Raw genomic sequence first — 20,763 nt, forward strand, 5'->3', positions numbered from 1 at the left:
TGCAGTCACCACCTACAAACAAGTGATGTATGGAAACTTAAGCATTGCTGTGGTTGGGCTTCAGTGTAAGGTGTGAATACACAAAGGCGCTTTCTACCTTCCTCAGTTTTTTCAGCCTTGTTGAAGTAACACGCAGTGATGGACTGTCAGCCTGTTCAATCAATCAATAAACTTACATCAAAATTCAAACCAAGTATAAAAATGTAATATTTTAAGATGGTAGGAGATACCTTTGGGTGCATCTTTAAAAACATAAGCACCATTTGAGTGAGCACATTAAAAGGCAAGTAAAACTATATAATTTGATTTGTTCAACTAAAATTAGCCTGCTGAGACCTCATGTAGCTCTTCCCTCTCTACACATCCTGTTGAAGCCCATAGTCACGTCTTTTCTGAGTTAACAGCCTTGATGTTTGGTGAAAGGGCAGAAAAGATAGAGGCTGTGGTGGGCCCACAGCCTCTATCTGTCAGTGTAGCTTGTTGCATGTGGCTTTGCTTGTTCTCAGTGCAGACATGCAGAAGGCCTTTACAAAGTGCTGTGCCATGAGAAAGATGGATGAGTTTACTCATTTGTAGTACTTGTCCTCTAACGTTGTTATTCTGTATTTTTAAGCTTTCTTTTTAACAAAGAAAAGATTGTTTTTACACCATAAAATGCTCCCGATGTGTTTCTGTTAGCCAGGCTTCTGTCTACAGTGTTGGGATGTTGTGTTGGACAGAGACACAGCAGTTCACTGTTAAAGTAGGTAAGCTTTTTTATCATCAAAGAAAACACATATACACAGATATAAATTCTGCTGAGTGCAGCTGCTTTGCATCATATTGATGTATAGATTCGATTCTTGAGAGGATGTTAACGGGCTTGTAACTACATAACAGATACAGTGGAAACCTTTAATAAGAGAAAGATAAACAAAGCAAGAGGCTTATTTTCAACATAATGATTAATTTAGTTTTTTGAAGTAACAGGACTCAAAAATTAATGTGTTTGCACAACTTGGACAAAATATATAAATATTATACAAAAAACATTTGAGATTGTCCAATTTTTCATATTATCTTAACGGTGTGATGCAAGCACCGGCGCTGCTAAAGCAGTGTTTCACAAGAAAGGTCTATTAGCATTAATTAGCATGTCCAGTGTTTAGATTATGGATCCATCACAAAAGCCCTGACTTCAGCGTAGATCGTCTCCTCCTTTCTTGCACTTCTTCTCCCTGATTTGACGGCTTTCCTCCTGGTAAAGTCTGGTGCAGAATAAACCAAAGAATCCTCATTTCTCTGAGGAAATAAAGTGCAAAATTCAAAATGAGATTTTAACACAAGCTGATAACTTCTTCCAGCTACATCTCTGAATTCTTCACCTGCTGACTTTGCTGATCTCCACTGGCTGATGCAGCATTTGCTTGCAGAGTGACAACAGCTGTATTATTCCAAAAAAAAAAAAAAAAAAACAACAGATAGTAAAACAATCTGGATTTTACTGTGTTGAAATGATTCTGCAGGTTCTAATCACACACTGCACAAACCTGAATGGAGTGATGTTGGCTGTTGGGAAATACAGTTTAACTGATTGTATGAGTAAACGTCTCTTACCGTCACAACAATCACAGGATTTTTTCCTGATGGCATAAAGAAGGAAGGCTACAAGAACCAGACTTAAAGCCAAAGCAGCACACACCAGATACAGAACTGTGTCGGCTTTCTGTGAATCACACGTGCTGCCAACTGAAACATGAAAGAAACAAATCATTTAAGAAATAATTATAGATAATTGACTTGATAAGACGCTGATAATTAAACCATTATTTAGAACAGTTGAGCAGTTACCTTCAACGTCCAGTTTTGTTCCATTTCCAAATAACATCTGTCCACATGTGGCCACAGCACAGTAATAAGTCCCAGCATCAGAGGAGCTGATGTCGTCCTTGAAGAAGTTGTAGACACATTTGTGTGGAGAGCGAGCCTCAGGACTCTTCTCACATTCATCACCACTGTTTCCAGGAGCGTAAATGACACTGGGATGAGATTCATGTGATCCAGCTCTGAACCAGTACACGCCGAGTCCTCCTGGACATGTTTTCCTCTCAGAGTCAGAGAGGACTGAACACTGCAGAGTCACTGGGTCTCCTGGATGGACCGGATCAGATGGAGGGACTTGAACGACGGCTGTGATATCAGGTTCTGGTCCTGGGAAATTGAAAACACAAATATTTACCCACTTTCATGACAGTGATAAATACATAATCACCAAGATGTTTAAGTTGAATGCAAAATTAAATGGCACAAGTTAAATATGTTATATGTTCACATGACACACATACATACTGTGTGTATAATGGTTAAACTCTGTTGCATATTAACATGATCATCATAGTGTTAATGAATTTACAGCCTTTGTTTTTGATATATTTACCTTCAACTCTAAGAAACACTCCTTTTAAAAACGTGATGCTGAAACGTCGTGATTTTAAACAGTAGTAAAATGCAGTATCTGTCAGCCTTGTTTCTGTTATATTGAGAACAAATCTTCCAGGCTCTTGTTTTAAAATCATGTGAGAAATTTCTTTCACATTCTTCTCATCAAAGCTCGATGCTTTCCCCAAAATGTCAGGCAAGTTTCCGGCTACAAGCTTGATCCAGAAAAGGGTTTCAACGTCTTGAGATCTCTGGTGGGTACATGTCAGAGTCGCACTTTGTCCGATAGTCTTTGTCACAAAGTTCTGATCGTCTGAGCATCCTGGAAAATAAAAGAAACACAGATGACAGATTAACAGCAGAGATACATTTAAATACCTCCATATAACTGTCAGAAGATGACTGAGCACATCTGACCTCTCGACATATACTTACGCCCCACTCTGAGCATCAGCAGTAAATAAAATATTATTGCCATTTTCTGTTCGTTCCACATGAGAAACTGCAGTAAATTCAGAGCGCATCATAAGATGATTTGCCTTAATGTAAGCAAATCAAATGGGAGGGTATCACTTTCGAGCAGTCTGATTGGCCTCCGGTTATGTTGGTGTTTCACTGTACTACCACAGTGGAAATTTGTCACAAGCAAAAACTTTCCAACTGTAAGACGTGAAACAATATCAACAGCTCGCTTTTGTCATCTCATGTTGGTGTTTGGTTCTCACGGTGGGTTCCTACAACCGACGCAGTAAATACAGATGGTCTGTTATGTAGATTTAACGAAGAAAATATCTGTTTACCCTATCCTTGATCTGATTTTATGAAATAAACTACAATCTGTGCATGGTAACCAACCACAACTCTTGGCTAGGGTTTGGAAAACTTACTTCTAGTCTGGGATGCTGGCACTGCTTGTTTTTAAAAACGCTCTATTCGGATGTTTAATACTTTTAGTGGTAATTGTACTGCTGCTTTGATTTTGAGCATTGAATTTGCTCAATTTGATTTGTGCACATTTAAAAACGTCTAAGAGATGTTAGTGACTGTGTGGAGTTGCATTTAGGCACAATATTGATTTGGACTTAATGCTAATGTTGGCATGTTCACCATCTTGTTGTGGTTTAGCATATTAGCATGTGAACATTTGCAAATAAGCATTAAACACAAATTTTATCTGAGGCTGACGGAAATGTCATAAACCAAAGTATCTGAGAAACTGAATTTGGTGGTCATGGCAATCAATCTAATAGTTGCTGTGATATTGCAGTTAGGACCAAAGTGGTATGACGCTGCCATCCCTAGAGACATTCTGCTAGCATGGCTAAAAACCTACATGACCATTTGTCAAAGCAAAACACAGAATTAACCAGAGAATCATTCCATAAGGAATGATGAGCTGCCCACTCTGCCTGTCAGTCATCTGTAGTGAAACACATGAGCAGACACATATATTTACAGTCACTGTTTCATTGCTGTTCATCTGGGCAGAGCCACATCCCAACATAACATGCATTAGGTGGAGAGCATCTCTGTACTGCAGGGCTATAACAGAAAGTCATTCACTTAGAGAAAATGTAGAAGTTTATTTATCTTAATGGAAGCTTTTTACTTGCTTTTACGGTAACATAAAGAAATGCTGGGCCACCATATGATGAATCCCTTTCACAATAACGGGCAAAACACCTGACAATCTAATGCAAGACAGTACAACACAAGAAACTATGGCAACAAAACTGGAAGGATGGACACAGAGGAAGTAAGAACTGTAAAATCTAATTCAAAATAAAAGCTCTGTGTTAAGTACTCTTTACTTGTGCACACAGTCTCTTCGCTGAGAAACAAATGATGCACGGAAAGTTAAACATTGTTGTGGTTGGGCTTTGAAAATAAAGGCGTGAGCTCAGTGGGGTCGGTTCTTCCTCTCTCGCCCTCTATTTCAGTCTCAGGAACGTGGGCTTGATCGCTGCTGTTTTAGCATCTCATCAAGTCGAGTGGTGTAACACTATATTATTGTTTCGATTTAAGGCGACAACACCTTACAGGAGTAGTTTGAGCGTGCAGCTGCTCAGTCATCTATGTCAGGACAGCTTTTCATTGCACTTCGGTTGCTTTTCATTGTCTGCTGCTGAAAGAGCAGGGAGTGATGTGCATTCACTGGCCCCACCCACATCTCTGTGGTAGAAGCTGATGTTTTAACTGTCAGAAGAAAGCTTCAGTAGCCTCATTAAGATCGGCTCATGTGAGCATATTAATTGTATCTTGATATGAGAAATATCCTGCAGCTAATTGTAACTGAACTATGTAGAACAATGCACATTTCTTCCACACAAGCCGGCCCTCTTCTTCTCTTGAAGTTAGCCACATTACAAACGAGCAAGAGTTGAACTATTACATTCAGATATGAAATTAAGAATGCTAAACTTTAACACAAACCTAATGTCCTGAGCTAACCTGCCTTAAAGCCTGTACAGTATAGAGAAAATATAAATGTGACTGCTTGTCCTTTAACATTTCCATGTGGTCAATATTACAGAGAAAGAGTAGAAATTTGCTTTGATCTGAAATGTAATCCCTGAAACAATGTCAACAACAGCTGGGGGACAATATTCCCCAAACTCAAACCCAAATGTTATGCCTTGAATATTAAGGCAAGAAAGTCACGGCTGTTGCTTTGAATCGAGACTCCAGACCCTTTTGTGTGAAAAACATTTTGTCTTTGTGCTTGCACTGGTTTCCTCCTACAGTCCAAAGCAGTCAATTCTATAATCTATAGTAAACTATCAATGAATTGAGGTGTCAGAGTGTGACTGTCTATCTGAACTTGCCTGCTTTTCAAGCAACCTCTTAAAATGTTTATGTAATTTTAAAAGGTTTCCAATCGCAAATCAATCAGTAAACATACACGAGCAATCAGGTTAGCTGGTTAAACTAAAACTGGCTTTCTGATGCCTCTTGTAGCTCTTCTGTCCTTGCAACTTTACTCTGACTTCACATCCTGTTGAAGCCCAGAGTCAGGTCTGTTCTGAGCAGACATCTTTGATGGTTGGTGAAAGGGTGGAGAGATGGCCCACCGCAGCCTCTGTCAGTCAGCGTAGCTGTCGCATGTGGCTTTGCTTGTTCTCAATACAGACATGCAAAGGGTTAAGCTTCTACAGAGTTCTGTGAGACTGAAGCGGTTGAGTAAAATCTGAGTCTGAGTGTTCTGCACAATGCCGTCCATGATCTTAGACATGACAAAATCCACTGCAAATGTGGTTTCAATTGATCATGTACAGCATATTCTGCCTTCTCTGCTGAACGCAGCATCTGAGAGAGAGACATACAGAGAAAGTGTGTGAGAGAGAGCAGATTCAGTCCTGTAATCTAAAGCAAAAATACAGGTTGCTATGACCTTTAATATGAATGATGACAAACGTTTTGAAGTAACAAGGGTACTGCCAAAAGGCACCTGAATGGCCTGCGAACTTAAGCTGTAAAACATGAAAAGCAGTCAGAATGGATGCTGCATTTGTCATTAACACATGAATGTTCATACTTTTTGCAGGATGGTGAAGCAAAGGAAGACAACTGTGCAGCACTGGATCTCTCCAAAAGGGAAGTGAATAGACGAAAGAAGAACAGAGTTGCGCTGTGCAGAATGTGTGTACTCTATTGTTAGAGCAGATTACCACAACCAGCAACACCCGGGTCTCTGGGCCTGTGCACAGCTCCCCACATCTCTATAGAGAGCATCAGCTTACCACTAACCTGCCACCACATAGTGACAAGATACAGTTTGTCATGATCTGTTCATGAGTCTGTGGGACGGCTATCGAAGGGGGAATCAACTGACGGATAAGAGATCTACACACAGTGGGCCTGTTGAATCCATATGAAGCGTTCCAGCAGTAACATGAAGGAAAAAGGGATACAAGTTCTTCTTTAATTTACAACCGAGTACAGACAGTATGAAGGTCCACTGCAACATGGACTCATCTCAAACAAAAGTCATGCTTTTAAAATCTGTCTGTGTGGACTGATTGTGATCATTTCTGTATGCGTTTGGAACGTCAGGCTGTAACTACACATTACCTCCGAATGACAAACAAAGCTGTCAAGAACTAACAGTCTTTTTATGCATGAGATACAAAAGTCTTTTCTGAGCTGCTCTTTGATAAACATGTTCAATTAAATCTGAAAAAAGTGATTCAAAGTCTATATTTAAATCTAGTTGTAGAAAAATGACTATTTTTGGTTAGGTGAGGGAATTTAGATCAGAAGTGAGAAGACTTATTGTGAAGGACATGTGTAAGACGTTATCAGAAATAGCCTCATAATGGTCCCTGCACAGCACATTAAAAGTTAACGGTACAGTAACAGTGAGGCTCCTGCTGTGACAAAACTGTCTGAGCAACTACAAAAGGACACCTGACACATAGCGAAATATACTGTCGCTGTACTTTTATGCACCAGCCTTTCATTCTCACTGCGCTCATATTCGCCAATGAATTTCACTAATCATCACTGCAACCATAAATATGAGGAACGGGAAAATGGGACACAAATTTTAGGGATCAGTGGCAACAACGAGATAAGTAAAATAAATCAGAATATTAAGATGAAATGCAATACAATGAAGGAAGATTAAAAGAGAATACAGGAAAATGCTGAATATACATAAAGCCCAGTTGACATTTAACTGTATTTTAATGCTATATAGCATAAATATGTGTTTGAGGAAAAAAAATCAGAAACAAAATATTTATATTTTTGGTGATGGCACCTCGGTGTTTTGCATGAATGCAGCAGAATACCAACAGGTGTGCATCTCAAAGCAGACAGAGATGTTATTTCGACAGAGACGATCAGATGTAAGATCAGTGTTGCTAAAGCCTCCTTATCTAACTTAGACACATGAACACACACCTTGAAGAAAGAGCAAGAGAGCTAATTAGCTGCAGCACATTAAACAGCATGTAAACATGCCTGCAAATGTCAGTTCAGTCCATTTGCATGCTGCTGGGGTGCTCACTCTTCAATACCACTAACAACACGCTGTCTGCCCATGACATGCAGGCGACACCGCAAGTTTGTCCTCTTGTTCCCCCCGAGTAACAGCAACAATGTGGCGGCCAGCTGCTGTCAGTCAAACATGCACGCACGCTGAAACACCAGCATGGAATGATTTGGGAATATAGTGATGACTTAAATGTGATTTCGGGTGGACTTTAAGAGTTTCCATAAATGTTTACATCAAAAGTACACACCATCCTATAAGAAAACTACAAAACACACAGAAGGCCTGTTTGATCCTTGTTAAGATGTCGTTTTTAATTCATTCTGCCAATATTCAGATATAAACAATTATTTTTGCATAGAGTTGCTGACACACGACCCAGAAAACAAAGCTACTTTCTTATTTTTTAACTGTATTTGTTAACTTAGTTTTTAGAGAGACATTACTTTTACATGAGCATAATCAGCATGTTGACAATGTCAAATCAGGTTTACTGATTTTTTTTTTATATAGCTTTTATAGGTTTTTTGTTTGTATAGGACACATTTTTGAGTTGGTTGCTGTTTTTGATTCACAGGTATAAAAAATCTTAACTTAAAAGCTCTGCAAGATTTTGCTGGAACTGACTGAATTGCTAATCAAAACCAAAAGCCTTGAGAGCAGCGCAGATCCTCTCTCTCTCTGCTGCTTTTGCATCCCTCCCTCCACCACTGCCGGTGTTCATCATGGTAAAGACGACAGTGGTTACAGTGCCTGTTGCCAATGAGAAATTTCAAATAAGATATACTGTAAAGAAAGACAATCAAAATGAACAAATATGAGAAAAAACATATTCTGTGGGCTGATTTATACTCAGCACTGATATGAATCCAGTGAAGTTGGCTTACCATTGTGACAACGAGCCTTCATGGTACAAATGAGGAAAGCTATAATAACAGGACTTATAGCCAAAGCTAGCAAACACAAAATTGTATTGGCTCTCTGAGAATCCCACATGTCGACTGCTGAAAGATAAGAAAAAGAATAAATAATGAACATAATTAGTAAAAGCGTAAATAACCTTAATCATTATATTATAATTATTTTTAAGTGCAATTTCGCAGTTTATCTTAATGGATCTGATTTCCAGTCAAACATACAATTATGCTGATTTTACCACTGTGGAGACGTGTTGCAGTTACCTTCTGGTACATTTCTCAAACATATCTCCTCACATGTGGCCTCAGCACAGTAATAAGTCCCAGCATCAGAGGAGCTGCCGTTCTTGAAGAAGCTGAAGGTACATTTCTTCGCTGGCAGTCCTTCTGGGTTCGTTTCATGCTCTTCAACACTGTTTCCTGGAGTGCAACTAAAAGTTGGGTGAGACTGATTTGATCCAGATCCAACACAGCACACAGTTTGCTCTCCTGGATGCGTTTTGGTCTCAGGGTCAGGGAGGACTGGATGATGAGGAGACACTGAGTCTCGTGGACTGACTGGATCAGATAGAGGGTCTGTGGTCATATCAGTTTCTGGTCCTGTTAGAAAAATAAAATCGTATCATTCATTTTCATTTGAGAGACAAAAGACATTTTTTCAGCGTGCCAACTTTATATGATCAAGGAAGGAAATCACAATGAACATTTGAAGAAATCTGAAAAATCTGTCCTTTCATAATCACCTTTAACTCTCAGGTCTACTCCTTTCAAAAATGTCAGGTCTTGTTGTATTTTCATACAGTAGTAAACTGCAGTATCACTTAGCTGTGCTTCTTTAATACGCAGAACAAATCCTTCCGGCTCTTCTTTGGCTGTAAAGTGAGGATCGACACCAGCAGAGCTAAAGCTTCGTCGTAAGAATACAGGAAGTTCTCCAGAAACAAGTCTGATCCAAAACAAGCCTCCCAAATTCTTGTGGGTACATGTCAGCTTCACATGAGATCCAACAACCGCAGTCTTTGTCTCAAAGATCTGATCTGTGCATCCTGCAAAGACATTAATTTAAATTAAAATCAGAGAAAGAAGCATGAATGAGCTCTCCTAAATTACGGTAAGAGGATGACAACACTTTCAATGTATATCTGGAGTAAATTTTTTACATGTACTTACGGCCCACTCCGAGCATCAGCAGTGAATAAAATAAAATCAGCATTTTCTGGTTATTCTACTTGCGACTACTCTTATTCAGACTGCACATGATCTTAATATAAATATATCAAGTAGGAGGGAACAATTTCAGGGCAATCTGATTGGCCTCTCGTTATGTTGCCGTTTTGCGAGACTGCCACAGCGGAAACATGAAACAACACGAACAGCAACAGCTTTTGTTTCATGTTTCATGGCGGGTGTTAATAATATCTCTCCTGTGAACAGCATCAACAACAACAAAAGCAGAATATTTTCACTTACACTCATGTGCACTGATCTCACACACTCAATTCTCCAGTTTCTTTATGTTTCCACAATATTTGGATTTCCTTTTCAGAAATATCTTACCAAGTGGTGTACCTGAAAATGTCCTCCAAGCTATTGAAGGCACACAGAAGTGCCACCATTGATTCAGTTCAGTGCTTTCACAGATTCACAGGATTCTGTAACCTGGTTTCCAGGATTATTAGAATAGCAGGTGTCACTTTTTGCTGTGTTCTTTTGCCTGTTCCACTTATTTTACTAATGTTGTTCCCTCTCAAGATTGGTCAACGTTACCAATAATGAAGCAGACGACACCATATAACATGTTCACAGTGGATTCTGCAAAAGCCCAAATTACATCAACTTTTTTTTTTTAATTCTACACCTGTACAATATTTACACATGGTAACACTGCTCAGGGGTACATGACTAAACACTTGGTGTAGATTTTTAAGTGTGACGGGATGCGAGCTCAAGTCAGTTTTAACCATGATGCATGAACATAACTTCTTGCATTGGCGCCAAACATTTGATGTAAACGGTGTAATTCAGAACAGTCTAATTTGAACATAAGTCCTAGAAACTCTGGGGTCAGTTACCGCACCTTTAAATCCTACGGTGGATTTCAGTGTGTTTCTGATGATTTGATATTTGGGGCTGGTTCAGCTTCAATCAGTCATGGTGCGATTTGTACAAATGACCATGATTGTAGATCATGGACATCCAGGCTGATCCATGAGGAATGTTTATGTGTAAGTATATAAAGTTAGGAATTATAGAATTCATATGTCAAAAAATGGCATTGTTGCCTTTACATTAGCACTGAACATGAAATAATGTCTTTCTTTAGCTCTGCTGCTAAAGCATGAGTATAATGCTGGACAGACAAATGTGTTATTGTTTGACAAGCAGTTGATGCCTGATTAACTGTCTTAAAGAACAACAATCTGCATCTTGGACGGATCTGGAGCATTTCTGGCACGTGAGAAATTTTGGTCGGCTGTCTTGAAGTTGATTTCTTACAGGACAGTTGTCAAAATATGAGCTATAAACTGTGGCTGGCTTGTTTTAATATTTATTGGAGTAGTTTACATGCTGTGACTGTGTTGCAGTGCTAATTAATGCTGCACTGTATTTTTGTTGTACTTTTTGTTGCTATTGTGATTTGCCTTTGTCTGTTATATGCGTTATGCTGCTGAGACTAAGAATAGAATGGATTTGGTTTCCAGTGTGTCACCCATGCAAAACAATTCTGGTTCAAAATACTTACCTTGGATTAAAGCATTAACCATAACAACCTTAAAATGCAGTCGTGTCCCACACTTACTGTCTGTGTGCTGAGATTGTTTTGCACTGGATGCTGGTGCTACGAATCATCTGCTCTCTTTACATCACTGCCATCTGTTGGAGAAAACCAGATGACTCAACAAACAACGATAAAACTTATGACAAATATTTATTGTTAACCAGCTCATGTAATAGATTCTTAAATGTTTGCTTCTCACAATCATTTAAATCCGACAGCCATGTCAGGATAACTGTGATTCTAACTGATCTGATGTGTGAATGAAACAGACTGTCACACTGAGTCACAGAGGAAGCCAGAGAAGCCATCTTAAACGAGCCAGGAGTGGACGATTTTAGGCGCTCCTCATCATCAGTGGCAACCCACCCCACACAGTCATGTGTAGTGAAACAGCAGACGTAGTACAGCACACAGAGTGGGGGAGGGCTATCACACCACCCTTCAACTTTAGACCTTGTTGTGAGGTGAAGAGTTAATCACTGAGAGACAACGACAATAGCTTTGAAAAAATATAGGATTTTATACACGCAGTGTATACACCTCACAATTAAATGCCATCCAGTACAACAACACACCAAACGATTCAAAAATTGCAGACTAGTTCCTTGGTACTATCTGGTCTCAATCCCTCTGTGCAAAATACTGTACAGTTAATATGCAGGTTGTGAATCAACTGCAAAATATAATTCAAAATAAACACCTTAAGACAAATACACTTATACTTTTCTTGGTGAATGTGTGTTTGAACTCACCACACACACATCAATGATTCATGGAAACCATGCTCAACATGCTTGTGGTTGGGCTGCCAAAATAAGGTGTGACTTAAAAGCCTTTTTTACTTCCTGTCATTTTCACCATTTTATTCTTTAGAAGGGGGAGTGGGAGTTTATGACGTTTCTTCAGCAAAGGGTGAGGAATAGCAATAGCTTGATGCAGGGCCTGTAGGTGGGTGTGTGGTTTAGGTTTATGTGGTGTTGCTGTACACCAGCAGAACCCTTGCTCGAGAGCTGTGGGCAGTTGCAGTGTCCAATGGGAGCCCCCTTACATGAGAAAGAGCAAGAGAGACCTACATCCATCTGCTACTTCAGCACCACGGACAGCACCATGGATTTATCAATACAAAGCACAGTTAGGCTGCTGATACTGCAGGACCGGATGGACGCAGCATAAACACATTATCACTGTGTGCGGTGAACTTGGTTGACTCAAAGTCAGCCCTCTTCCTTCTCTTTGCAGTGTGATGCACAGTACATGTAGCAAACAGGGTTAGAATAAAATAAAGTAAAATGTCCAAAATCCATTTGTCATACTGAGTAATGTCAAATTGTTTTGTTTAATCTGGAACTAAAGTCCAAAAATTGTGTGTTGTTGTAAATGTGTTTGTGCATGTTTTTCTGTCTAGAAAAAGAGGCTGATCTGTTAAATAAAACAATTAACAACACTTAAAACCCGATCAATTCTACAGAACTCAGCTGAACATTGGACCACATGTTGTTCCTCCTGCTGTCACACTTCTCCTTAACTTACTTCAGGCTCAGTTGAGCTCACAGAGCCACCAAACAAGACGTCTCTCGTACCGCTTCCCTTCTTGCACCTCTAACCTCACTTCACATCCTGTTAAAGCCCATAGTCAGGTCTTCTGAGTAAACAGCTTCAGTGGTTGGTCAAAGGCAGAGAAATGGGCCGCCACAGCTTTTTTCTGTTGCATGTGGCTTCGCTTGTTGTTTTCAAAGCACGCTGCCTTTACAAAGTGTCCTGTGCCAACAAAGACAGAGGTTCAACCCCCACGACATGTTTTCTCATCCAGTATTTTTCAAACATTCCTTAAGTACACTGGATGTACATACAACATAAAAAGCTCTTTGCTTCATTTGTTATCTTATCTAATTGTGGGACGCTGTATTAGTCATTCAAAACAATGACTGTATATAAAAATACATGACATGACAGCTATAACACCAAAACAGCTGTACATCAGTATAGTATAAATCCCTCTCCCTCCATGTTAGCGGATGAGCCAAACTAAAACAATCAAAGAACACTTTAAACAAAATTTTCTCACAGGTGGTGTCCGTTATTTTAGGTAGCTCTTAGGATGCTTGTTAGGGTGTTAATTTTTTTCTATGGGCGGGACCTCGATACCATGATCACCCGATAACTACTGCACAGACTCTGGGTCCCAATGGCGTCACCTAGGCAAAACGGCAGCGCCCATATCTTTGATACTTTCACTTAATTTTTGACCTGTGGGAGGAAGTGGAGACGTGTCATCCATTATTATTTACAGTCACTTATTCAAAACCACTGCAGGCTTGTCTCCCCTTCTCCTGGATATTCAACATAGTTTTACCCATAATAACAACTACTAACTCTTTTAACTCTAATATTTCAGATAAATGAAAGCCCAGTTCCAACTGCAGTTTCTCTCGGGGACACTTCACAGACAGGATGTGTGATTTTAAACCAGTACGAACCTGCTGTGTCTGTTGCTTTTACAAGAGGGAAACATGAAAATGCCAAATTCTGAAGTCGCTCAATAGCAACAATTACATTTGAGTCTTCTACTGCACTTTACAGTAATACAGTTAAAACCCACTTTGCTGATGGAGACACAGTGTGTAATGCCAGTCAGCAGATCATTAGCAGTAGTAGTCGTAGCATTAGCAAATGTGGACCAGTACAAAGGAAACAAACCACCTCCAGTGACGCTTTTATTTTTGGCTTTGTAGAAGACAGGAAACGAGGGGTGGGAGGGGTATCGCATGCAACTAACAGAACAAGGGGCATGCAGTTATATGGCATCTTAAAATGTCAGCCATCAAGACGTCCAAAAGCCTCATTAATCAGTAATTTAGTAAAATTACACTGATTGCTCACCCCAAAATGTTGGAGCTGTATGTCCCTAATATGTTAAATGCGCTGTCACTGCATAAAATTGAACAAAGTTTGAATGTTAAGACATAAAAACATTTCAACATATTTGCAAAATGTACAATGCCAACACTGATTCTGGTGTTCAGGTTGGCAGACCACTGATACAGCAGGACTCTGCAGCCCCAGGTCACAGTTAACAACATAGTGGCAAAAAGATTTTTAAAAGATGAATTCCTACAGTATCTAGGTATGGAAAAGGTGGGCGTGCAATTCAAACTCTGGTCTCTGGTCATTGAAGTCAGATGTGGTTGAGTCTCTTCTACCAACCCAACCCACATACAGTTACTTACTGACATCTGGCTGACTGTAATCCCATCACTTTACCAACTCCTCATTAGTACTACTAAGAATTACTATTTTACTAATAACTCGTTAGTTTACTTTCTTTGCGTAGTCCAGCTTCATCAACAGCATCTTTAAACAACTCTAATCCCTCACAACATTATGTCGCATATTTCAGAACTAACACATGTAGCAATAGAAATGAGACACAGTGGTTTAACAAGGAGCCGATTATTTTAGCCCTGGTGGCTGCACACACCTCTCCAGAGGTCCTGACCTTAGCTGCACTGTTCATAAAAAAAAGTCCAACTTGCAACAAAACTAAACTGAACTTGCAGCCACGTGTGAAGAAGGCAACAATGGCATTTCAGGCCTTCTTTTTTTCTTCCACAGATCTCAAGCAGCTGCACTGAATCTGTCCACTGAACACACAGAGACCAAACTAATCTCCAATTCTTCACTTCCAAAGCCGTGCTGTTTATTTAAAAACAGACACAAACACACTACATCGAAATTTCACAAAAAAAACAGGGTGTGGGTTTGGTAAAGTTAAGGCTATGTGCATTGCTGGCGTTTCAGCCAATTGCTAATCATCTCTACTCTGTCTACACCTCATGTCTATGTATTTCATTTGAGTGGGAAGACAGTTGCGCAAAAGAAGGTCACTGTACCACGATGATCGGAAGAGTGGCTGCTTTGATTCTTCTCAGTACATTGTGTTTGCGTAAGTGCACTTTTTATCTAAGACTCAGAGTACTGATGTGGTATTAGTATTGGGACACTGTGTAAACGCATGGCAAAAACAGGTCATATGTTTAGAAAAACTATTTGCATTTGTTACTCTTCTGTTGTACATTTTTCTCTGTTTCTGTCCTGTTGTCTTATAACCCTGTTATTGGTCTCTTTTCTTCAGCTCTGATTCAAACTACAAACCCTCCTCACCAGATCGCTTTGACTGTGGCTGAACTTGGTGATAATTCGACTCTGACATGTCCAGTTCCTGATGATGACGCCGGGTTTTTTTACTGGTATAAGCTGAAGTTTGGATATATGGTCCAAACTGTTGCAGGAGGAGCTCTTTCCAAAATATCACTTAAAGGACAATTTAACAACGCGAGATTCACACTGACAAAGATGAACGATGTGTATGTTCTTAACATCCAAAATGTTAGCAAAGGAGACGAAGCGACATACTTCTGTCAAGGAGGAACAGCATATGTACTGGAATTTATGAACGGCACTGTTTTGGCTGTGAATGGTAACGTATGTTCATTTCAGTGTCAGTGTTTGCTATGTCTGTGTCAATACTCAAACAATCCTCAGCTAATTCCTGCCTTTTTATGAGTCACACAGATCATAAAAATCAGCAGAAGTCTGTCTACGTGAAGCAAAGTCCGGAGACCGAGTCGGTCCAGCCGGGCGGCTCAATGACTCTCCAGTGTTCAGTTCTCTCCAGGGACAAAGAAAACAGAGTCCAGTGTCCAGGTGAACACAGCGTGTACTGGTTCAGATCTGCATCAGGAGAATCTCAGCCAAGCATCATTTACACTCACAGCAGCGATGAAGAGGAGGAGAGGAGCTGCGTCTACAGTCTGTCCCAAACTGTACGAGACTCCTCTGATACTGGGACTTACTACTGTGCTGTGGTCACATGTGGACGGATCTTGTTTGGTGAAGGAACTAAAGTGGACACAAGTACGTCTTTACAGTTGTATTAAAATAACTGTATATTTCTATATTGTTCTTGAAAACTCTACATACATTATTCACAAAAAAAAACATAGTTTAGTACTTTAAAGGTCTTATTACACCATTTAATAATTGCAGTTCTATTGATTAGAAAAACTTGGTACTCACCATAGTAACGGCTGAGATATTGGGATGTGATAATGTTATTAAAACCGGTCAAACAGGGCAAGAAACATGGGCAGTCAGCAGGTTGTAAACAAATCCCCAGACTGATAAATATATTAATTAAACATGAATTGTTTGTACAATGGGGAATTATAAGTAGCATTACAGGTGCAGTTTTGTTTTGTTTTTTAACTCCTGTCTAACCCTATTTTTGTTGCGGCTCCGTACTCAGAGATCTTTGCTGTGGTGAGTACAGAGCTATCATAACTGATGAGCAAATGGGCACAAGTACGATAATAAAAACCTTGATTTTTCTTTGATAATTCTGTATTGATTAAAATACATTATCTCACCACCTCTCACTGTACACTGCACATTTATGGCCTGAAAGGTGCAGGATAATATTTACCAAAGCAATTCTTCTTCTTCTTCTTATTATTATTATTATTATTATTATTAGGTCCAACGATTTCATGACTTTCCGATGCTGACTTGTTGAAATGCTATAATAAAAAAATATTTATAAAATCATTTAAAGTCATTACTTTTCAATAAACTAAATCATGCCTTCTGCAGTATGTAAGCTATTTTGTGTTGAGCCTCCTGAAAGTCATGGATGAGGGAAAAGTGTTAAAGAGTTAAAAAGTTTGCTGACATTTTTTTCATTTCAGGACAAGAATGGGATCCAGCTATTATTATCTTTGGGATACTGTTGAGCCTCTGCATGATTGTGATTGCAATCCTTATTTTCTCAAGAGAATGAAGGTAAGTTTAGTAGTTCTGCAAAAATGGAGCATGTAACGTGCTTTTATCTATTTTCATTAAAAAATACAGGACAAGGGTAACATATCTGTTGGTGAGTCACTCTTTTCACATCAATTTGCATTATGAGATAACTGCCTTTTGTTCATTTTGACATTAAAACGCTTTATTTCATTTCTGAAAAATGCTGTAGCCATTTGTGCATTAGCAGTGCTTGAAAAAATCAGATTTGGTGACACATCAGTCTTATACTTTGACTATATTTTAATACATATAAATCTCGAATGCTACTCTTTTATGACTTGTGACTTTTCACGCTCGGGCTTGTTTGTTTTCTTTGGTCATTTGAAACAGGCTTGCAAACTCTGACCAAAACATGGTTTAAAAAAGTGTCAGAAATTTTTATTTTTTGCCTGCGTCTTTTTGAACACCATTATGTAAAGAATTCCCTCTGTGCATTAACTGTGCTCTACAAATAATGTTGCCAAGCCTTGCTATATGTTGGTTCTTTGGAAGACTTGTGGAACTTGTTTGTTCCAGTGAGTCCTGCCTTAATCTAAACTAAATAAACTATACTAAGTAAACTATTTTCAGGATGGTGAACCCAGGGGCATTGAACTACTCTACACTGGATTTTTCTACAATGGAAAGAAAGAAGAGGGAGAAAAAAGAGACAATAGCAGCAATGACTGGACGTTTGTTTGGATAAAATCCACTGATTGTCAAGAAAGGGAGTTATCTGTGTAAGAAAGACATCTCAACATGTGCTGCATGGATAATGTGTGTGTTGATGTTGTTAACTTTACAAGAGATCAGTTGTGCATTATTTACACTTACAGAAAGGGTGGCATTACGTGTTACTGATGATGCTTTATTGAAATAATATTTCTGTTGATGCTCGGTTGACTGAATTTTGAATTATTCCTCAAAGTTTCAATTTAAAAAAGTGCCAGAAATCTTTGCTGTTGAAGTTTTGCACTAATGTGAAAGACGGCTTTGTGCTTGCATCGTACAATCTGAGCAAGTGTGGCTCATCCTTCTGTCTCTGTGCTCACCTGTTTCTGCTATTATCATTTGTCCGTGCGTTCTGATTTGACAAAACTACACGTTGCTACATATCATTTTCTCCTCTTTACATTACTGCCACTTTGAACACTCTGTTTCTACCCTTTGGACAAGGCAAGTAAAATACTGTTATTATTAATTTCACAATGGAAGCTTGCAGGAATACTGTAGAGAAGAGTGCAGGAGAAGCTTTGACACACACTTATTTTTACCATGTGAATACAGACAATAATGGACAGGAGCATTCACGTTTGGGCTTCGTGCCGTTTTCTTTTTAGGGCTTGTTGGTGAGAAAGTGGGAGTGTTACTCAGTCAGTGGTCCCACCCAGATATTTCCCCACATCTGAGAGTTTAGACACACTACTTCCTTTATCTGGTAAATCAGAAGCAAACTTTTTGTACAAGTCTATCTCATCATTCACTGATCTGTTTGTACCATTTTAAACATAATGACAAAACCCAAACTGTCACTTTACAACATTTGAGACATCATGTCACAAACACCCACAAATATTATTATTTTGGAGAAAAACCTCTAATATCTCGTTGGAGTGTGCATATGTTCATGGATCAGTAGTGCAAAGTGCAGACAAAACAATGCATGTGCTAATGCTGAAGATATTTAATTTGGTTAGGTTTGCCTGATTATCTGCAGAAAGGCTTGGTGTCTTAGCTTTGCATAACAGACGGGACACAGCCAGCTGGCCTTTATGCAACGTTAAAGAATCTGCCCACCAGCCACGTTTAAACCTCACCAACGAACACTTTGTCTAATTTGTTTTATCAATACAGACAGAAACATAAAAAATGACAGGTTGTGGTTTCAGAAGTTATGTGCTGTAACATGACAAACAAGAATTTATCCAGCCATCTGCCTTGCATGTGCTCTGTCTTCACTGATTGACTGACAACCTCACAATGACATCAAGAGTCTGAGACATCACAACATCTTTGTTCTTTATCAGAAAAACAGTAAGGGCACGAAACTCTCCCTAAAACCACACATTTCTGTTATACGTTCTAATTAAACAAGATATGTGCTTATTAGTGAGCTATCGGTGTTAGTAGGTGTATTTGTGGAGCTTTGGCGAGAGCCACGCTAGCAGTTTCCCCCTGTTTCCTGCCTTTATGCTAAGCTAAGATGATTGCCTCCTTGTTCTAGTGCTATCAATCTTCTCATCTAACTTTTGGAGATGACTGAATGAGCAAAACATCAAACTATTTCTTTCAGATCTGCTCCAGCGTACATCTCACAGTAAAGTCACATAAATACAACAAAACTGAACATTGCACGATCTAACCATAAGCAAATGGTCGTCTCCTCACAAATATCATTTTTAGAGAGTGGTTTACACTATAAATGAGCACAAACACAGACAACTACAACTCACGCAACCAGGTCCACTGGTTAAACTAAAATTAGCCTCTTGTAGCTGTTCCTTTTTGCACTCTAACCTCACTGCACATCCTGTTGAAGCGCATAGGTAGGTCTCTTCTCAGTAAACAGCTTTGGTGGTAGGTCAAAGACAGAGACCCCCCCCCCCCCCCCCCCCTTTGTTCATCAGTGTAGCTTCTTGTGGCTTTGCATGTAGTTTTCCTGACATGCATGCAAATTGCCTTTATGAAGAAAGCCAAGCAGCATTTTAAATTACTACAAATCCGCCATGTCCAGTTTTACCATGTTGCAAAAGCAGAAACTCTAAATTCAGATGTCCTTTAATTACATTACACATCACTGCAGTGACATAATCTGTGGCAAGTTTTGGTGCTGACGACCTATTGTGTTTAATTTGGCGCTGATGTTATTCAAGGCTTAATTAAGGTACATCCAGGTTTTGTAATCTTAGCATGGGATAGAAGCATAAATCAATAATGAAATTAAAAGCAACAATTCTGCCTCTTAATGGCCATTATAAATATATCATGTAGTCTTTGGCAAAGCGCCTTGTTGAGTATTAAAATCTGGGCTTTGATGATATTTGTGATGTTACAGAATTTCCATCAACCCGATCAAACAATGGCAAGTTAATATTTGACAATGTAAAACCTTAGATTATGTTCAAAGATGACACTTTTGAACATTCAGAGAAAACCGTTTTGAAATGATTTATTCCTATAATTATAATATGTAATGTGGTTAAGAATGGTTAAGATCAGGAAAGCAAAATGTTAAGATTCCTAAAAGGCTTATTTCCACTGTCCAAGAAATGACGTAACACTGGTCGATACTACAACAGCGGAGTGGCACAGCCTACATGTTTCACAATTGCTTAAGAATGCAAATAAGGCTACACGTTACTGAGAAGCGGCTGCTCCCCTTCACACTGGTTCTGACAGATCATTTAGATGCTTATTTAAGGTGCTGGTAAAACAAACCCAGTTTAAAAAGCATTTATTAACATTGACAAAAGGTTTCCAGCACAGTAGCCTCCTATTAGGCAGACAACACGTGACAGGTTGTAAACAAACTTGTTCAAAGGTTAACGTCTGTAGTGCAGGAAAAGACAGAACCTCTGAGGTGGCTACAGCTACAAGCCATTTGTCCTTTTCTTAGTGTTGCTTACATTACACATGCTGTTCTTGAGAAAATGTAGTTCTGTTTAATTCATTAATATTATCAGTACATATCAATTTTGTCATTAACTGCAGTAAACTTGTCATTGTAAAACTGATTTGGAAATATCAACTAGTCTGTCAGTAAAAAAAAACAATAACAAATAATACATGTAGATGAAGAAGTTGTGAAAATTGAT

General features: G+C 39.1%; 3 protein-coding genes across 4 annotated transcripts; 1 reads left to right on the top strand and 2 right to left on the bottom strand.

Moving 5' to 3' along the window:
- Window positions 1-765: 765 nt before the first annotated feature.
- LOC121611891 (signal-regulatory protein beta-2-like) lies at window positions 766-2,907 on the bottom strand. Its single transcript, XM_041944617.1, has 6 exons — window positions 2,854-2,907; window positions 2,417-2,740; window positions 1,831-2,190; window positions 1,597-1,728; window positions 1,365-1,423; window positions 766-1,281 (listed from the first exon to the last, which is right to left on the bottom strand). The coding sequence occupies exons 1-6, from the start codon at window positions 2,894-2,896 to the stop codon at window positions 1,150-1,152; spliced, it is 1,050 nt and encodes a 349-aa protein (XP_041800551.1). The 5' UTR covers window positions 2,897-2,907; the 3' UTR covers window positions 766-1,149.
- Window positions 2,908-7,847: 4,940 nt separating this feature from the next.
- LOC121611944 lies at window positions 7,848-9,551 on the bottom strand. Its single transcript, XM_041944681.1, has 5 exons — window positions 9,502-9,551; window positions 9,075-9,377; window positions 8,596-8,931; window positions 8,302-8,418; window positions 7,848-8,167 (listed from the first exon to the last, which is right to left on the bottom strand). The coding sequence occupies exons 1-5, from the start codon at window positions 9,542-9,544 to the stop codon at window positions 8,049-8,051; spliced, it is 918 nt and encodes a 305-aa protein (XP_041800615.1). The 5' UTR covers window positions 9,545-9,551; the 3' UTR covers window positions 7,848-8,048.
- Window positions 9,552-14,929: 5,378 nt separating this feature from the next.
- On the top strand, window positions 14,930-18,994 carry LOC121611714. 2 transcript variants are annotated; one of them, XM_041944383.1, is made up of 5 exons: window positions 14,930-15,053; window positions 15,243-15,587; window positions 15,683-16,024; window positions 16,855-16,948; window positions 17,540-18,994. In XM_041944383.1, exons 1-4 carry the CDS (start codon window positions 15,005-15,007, stop codon window positions 16,944-16,946), a joined length of 828 nt encoding a protein of 275 aa, XP_041800317.1. In that variant the 5' UTR covers window positions 14,930-15,004; the 3' UTR covers window positions 16,947-16,948; window positions 17,540-18,994. The 2 variants fall into 2 exon arrangements, with proteins under 2 accessions (XP_041800317.1, XP_041800318.1); XM_041944384.1 differs by lacking the exon at window positions 14,930-15,053 and adding an exon at window positions 15,092-15,135.
- Window positions 18,995-20,763: the final 1,769 nt, after the last annotated feature.

Source organism: Chelmon rostratus, chromosome 9 (genome assembly GCF_017976325.1).
Source record: "Chelmon rostratus isolate fCheRos1 chromosome 9, fCheRos1.pri, whole genome shotgun sequence".
Taxonomy (NCBI): Eukaryota; Metazoa; Chordata; class Actinopteri; order Chaetodontiformes; family Chaetodontidae; genus Chelmon; species Chelmon rostratus.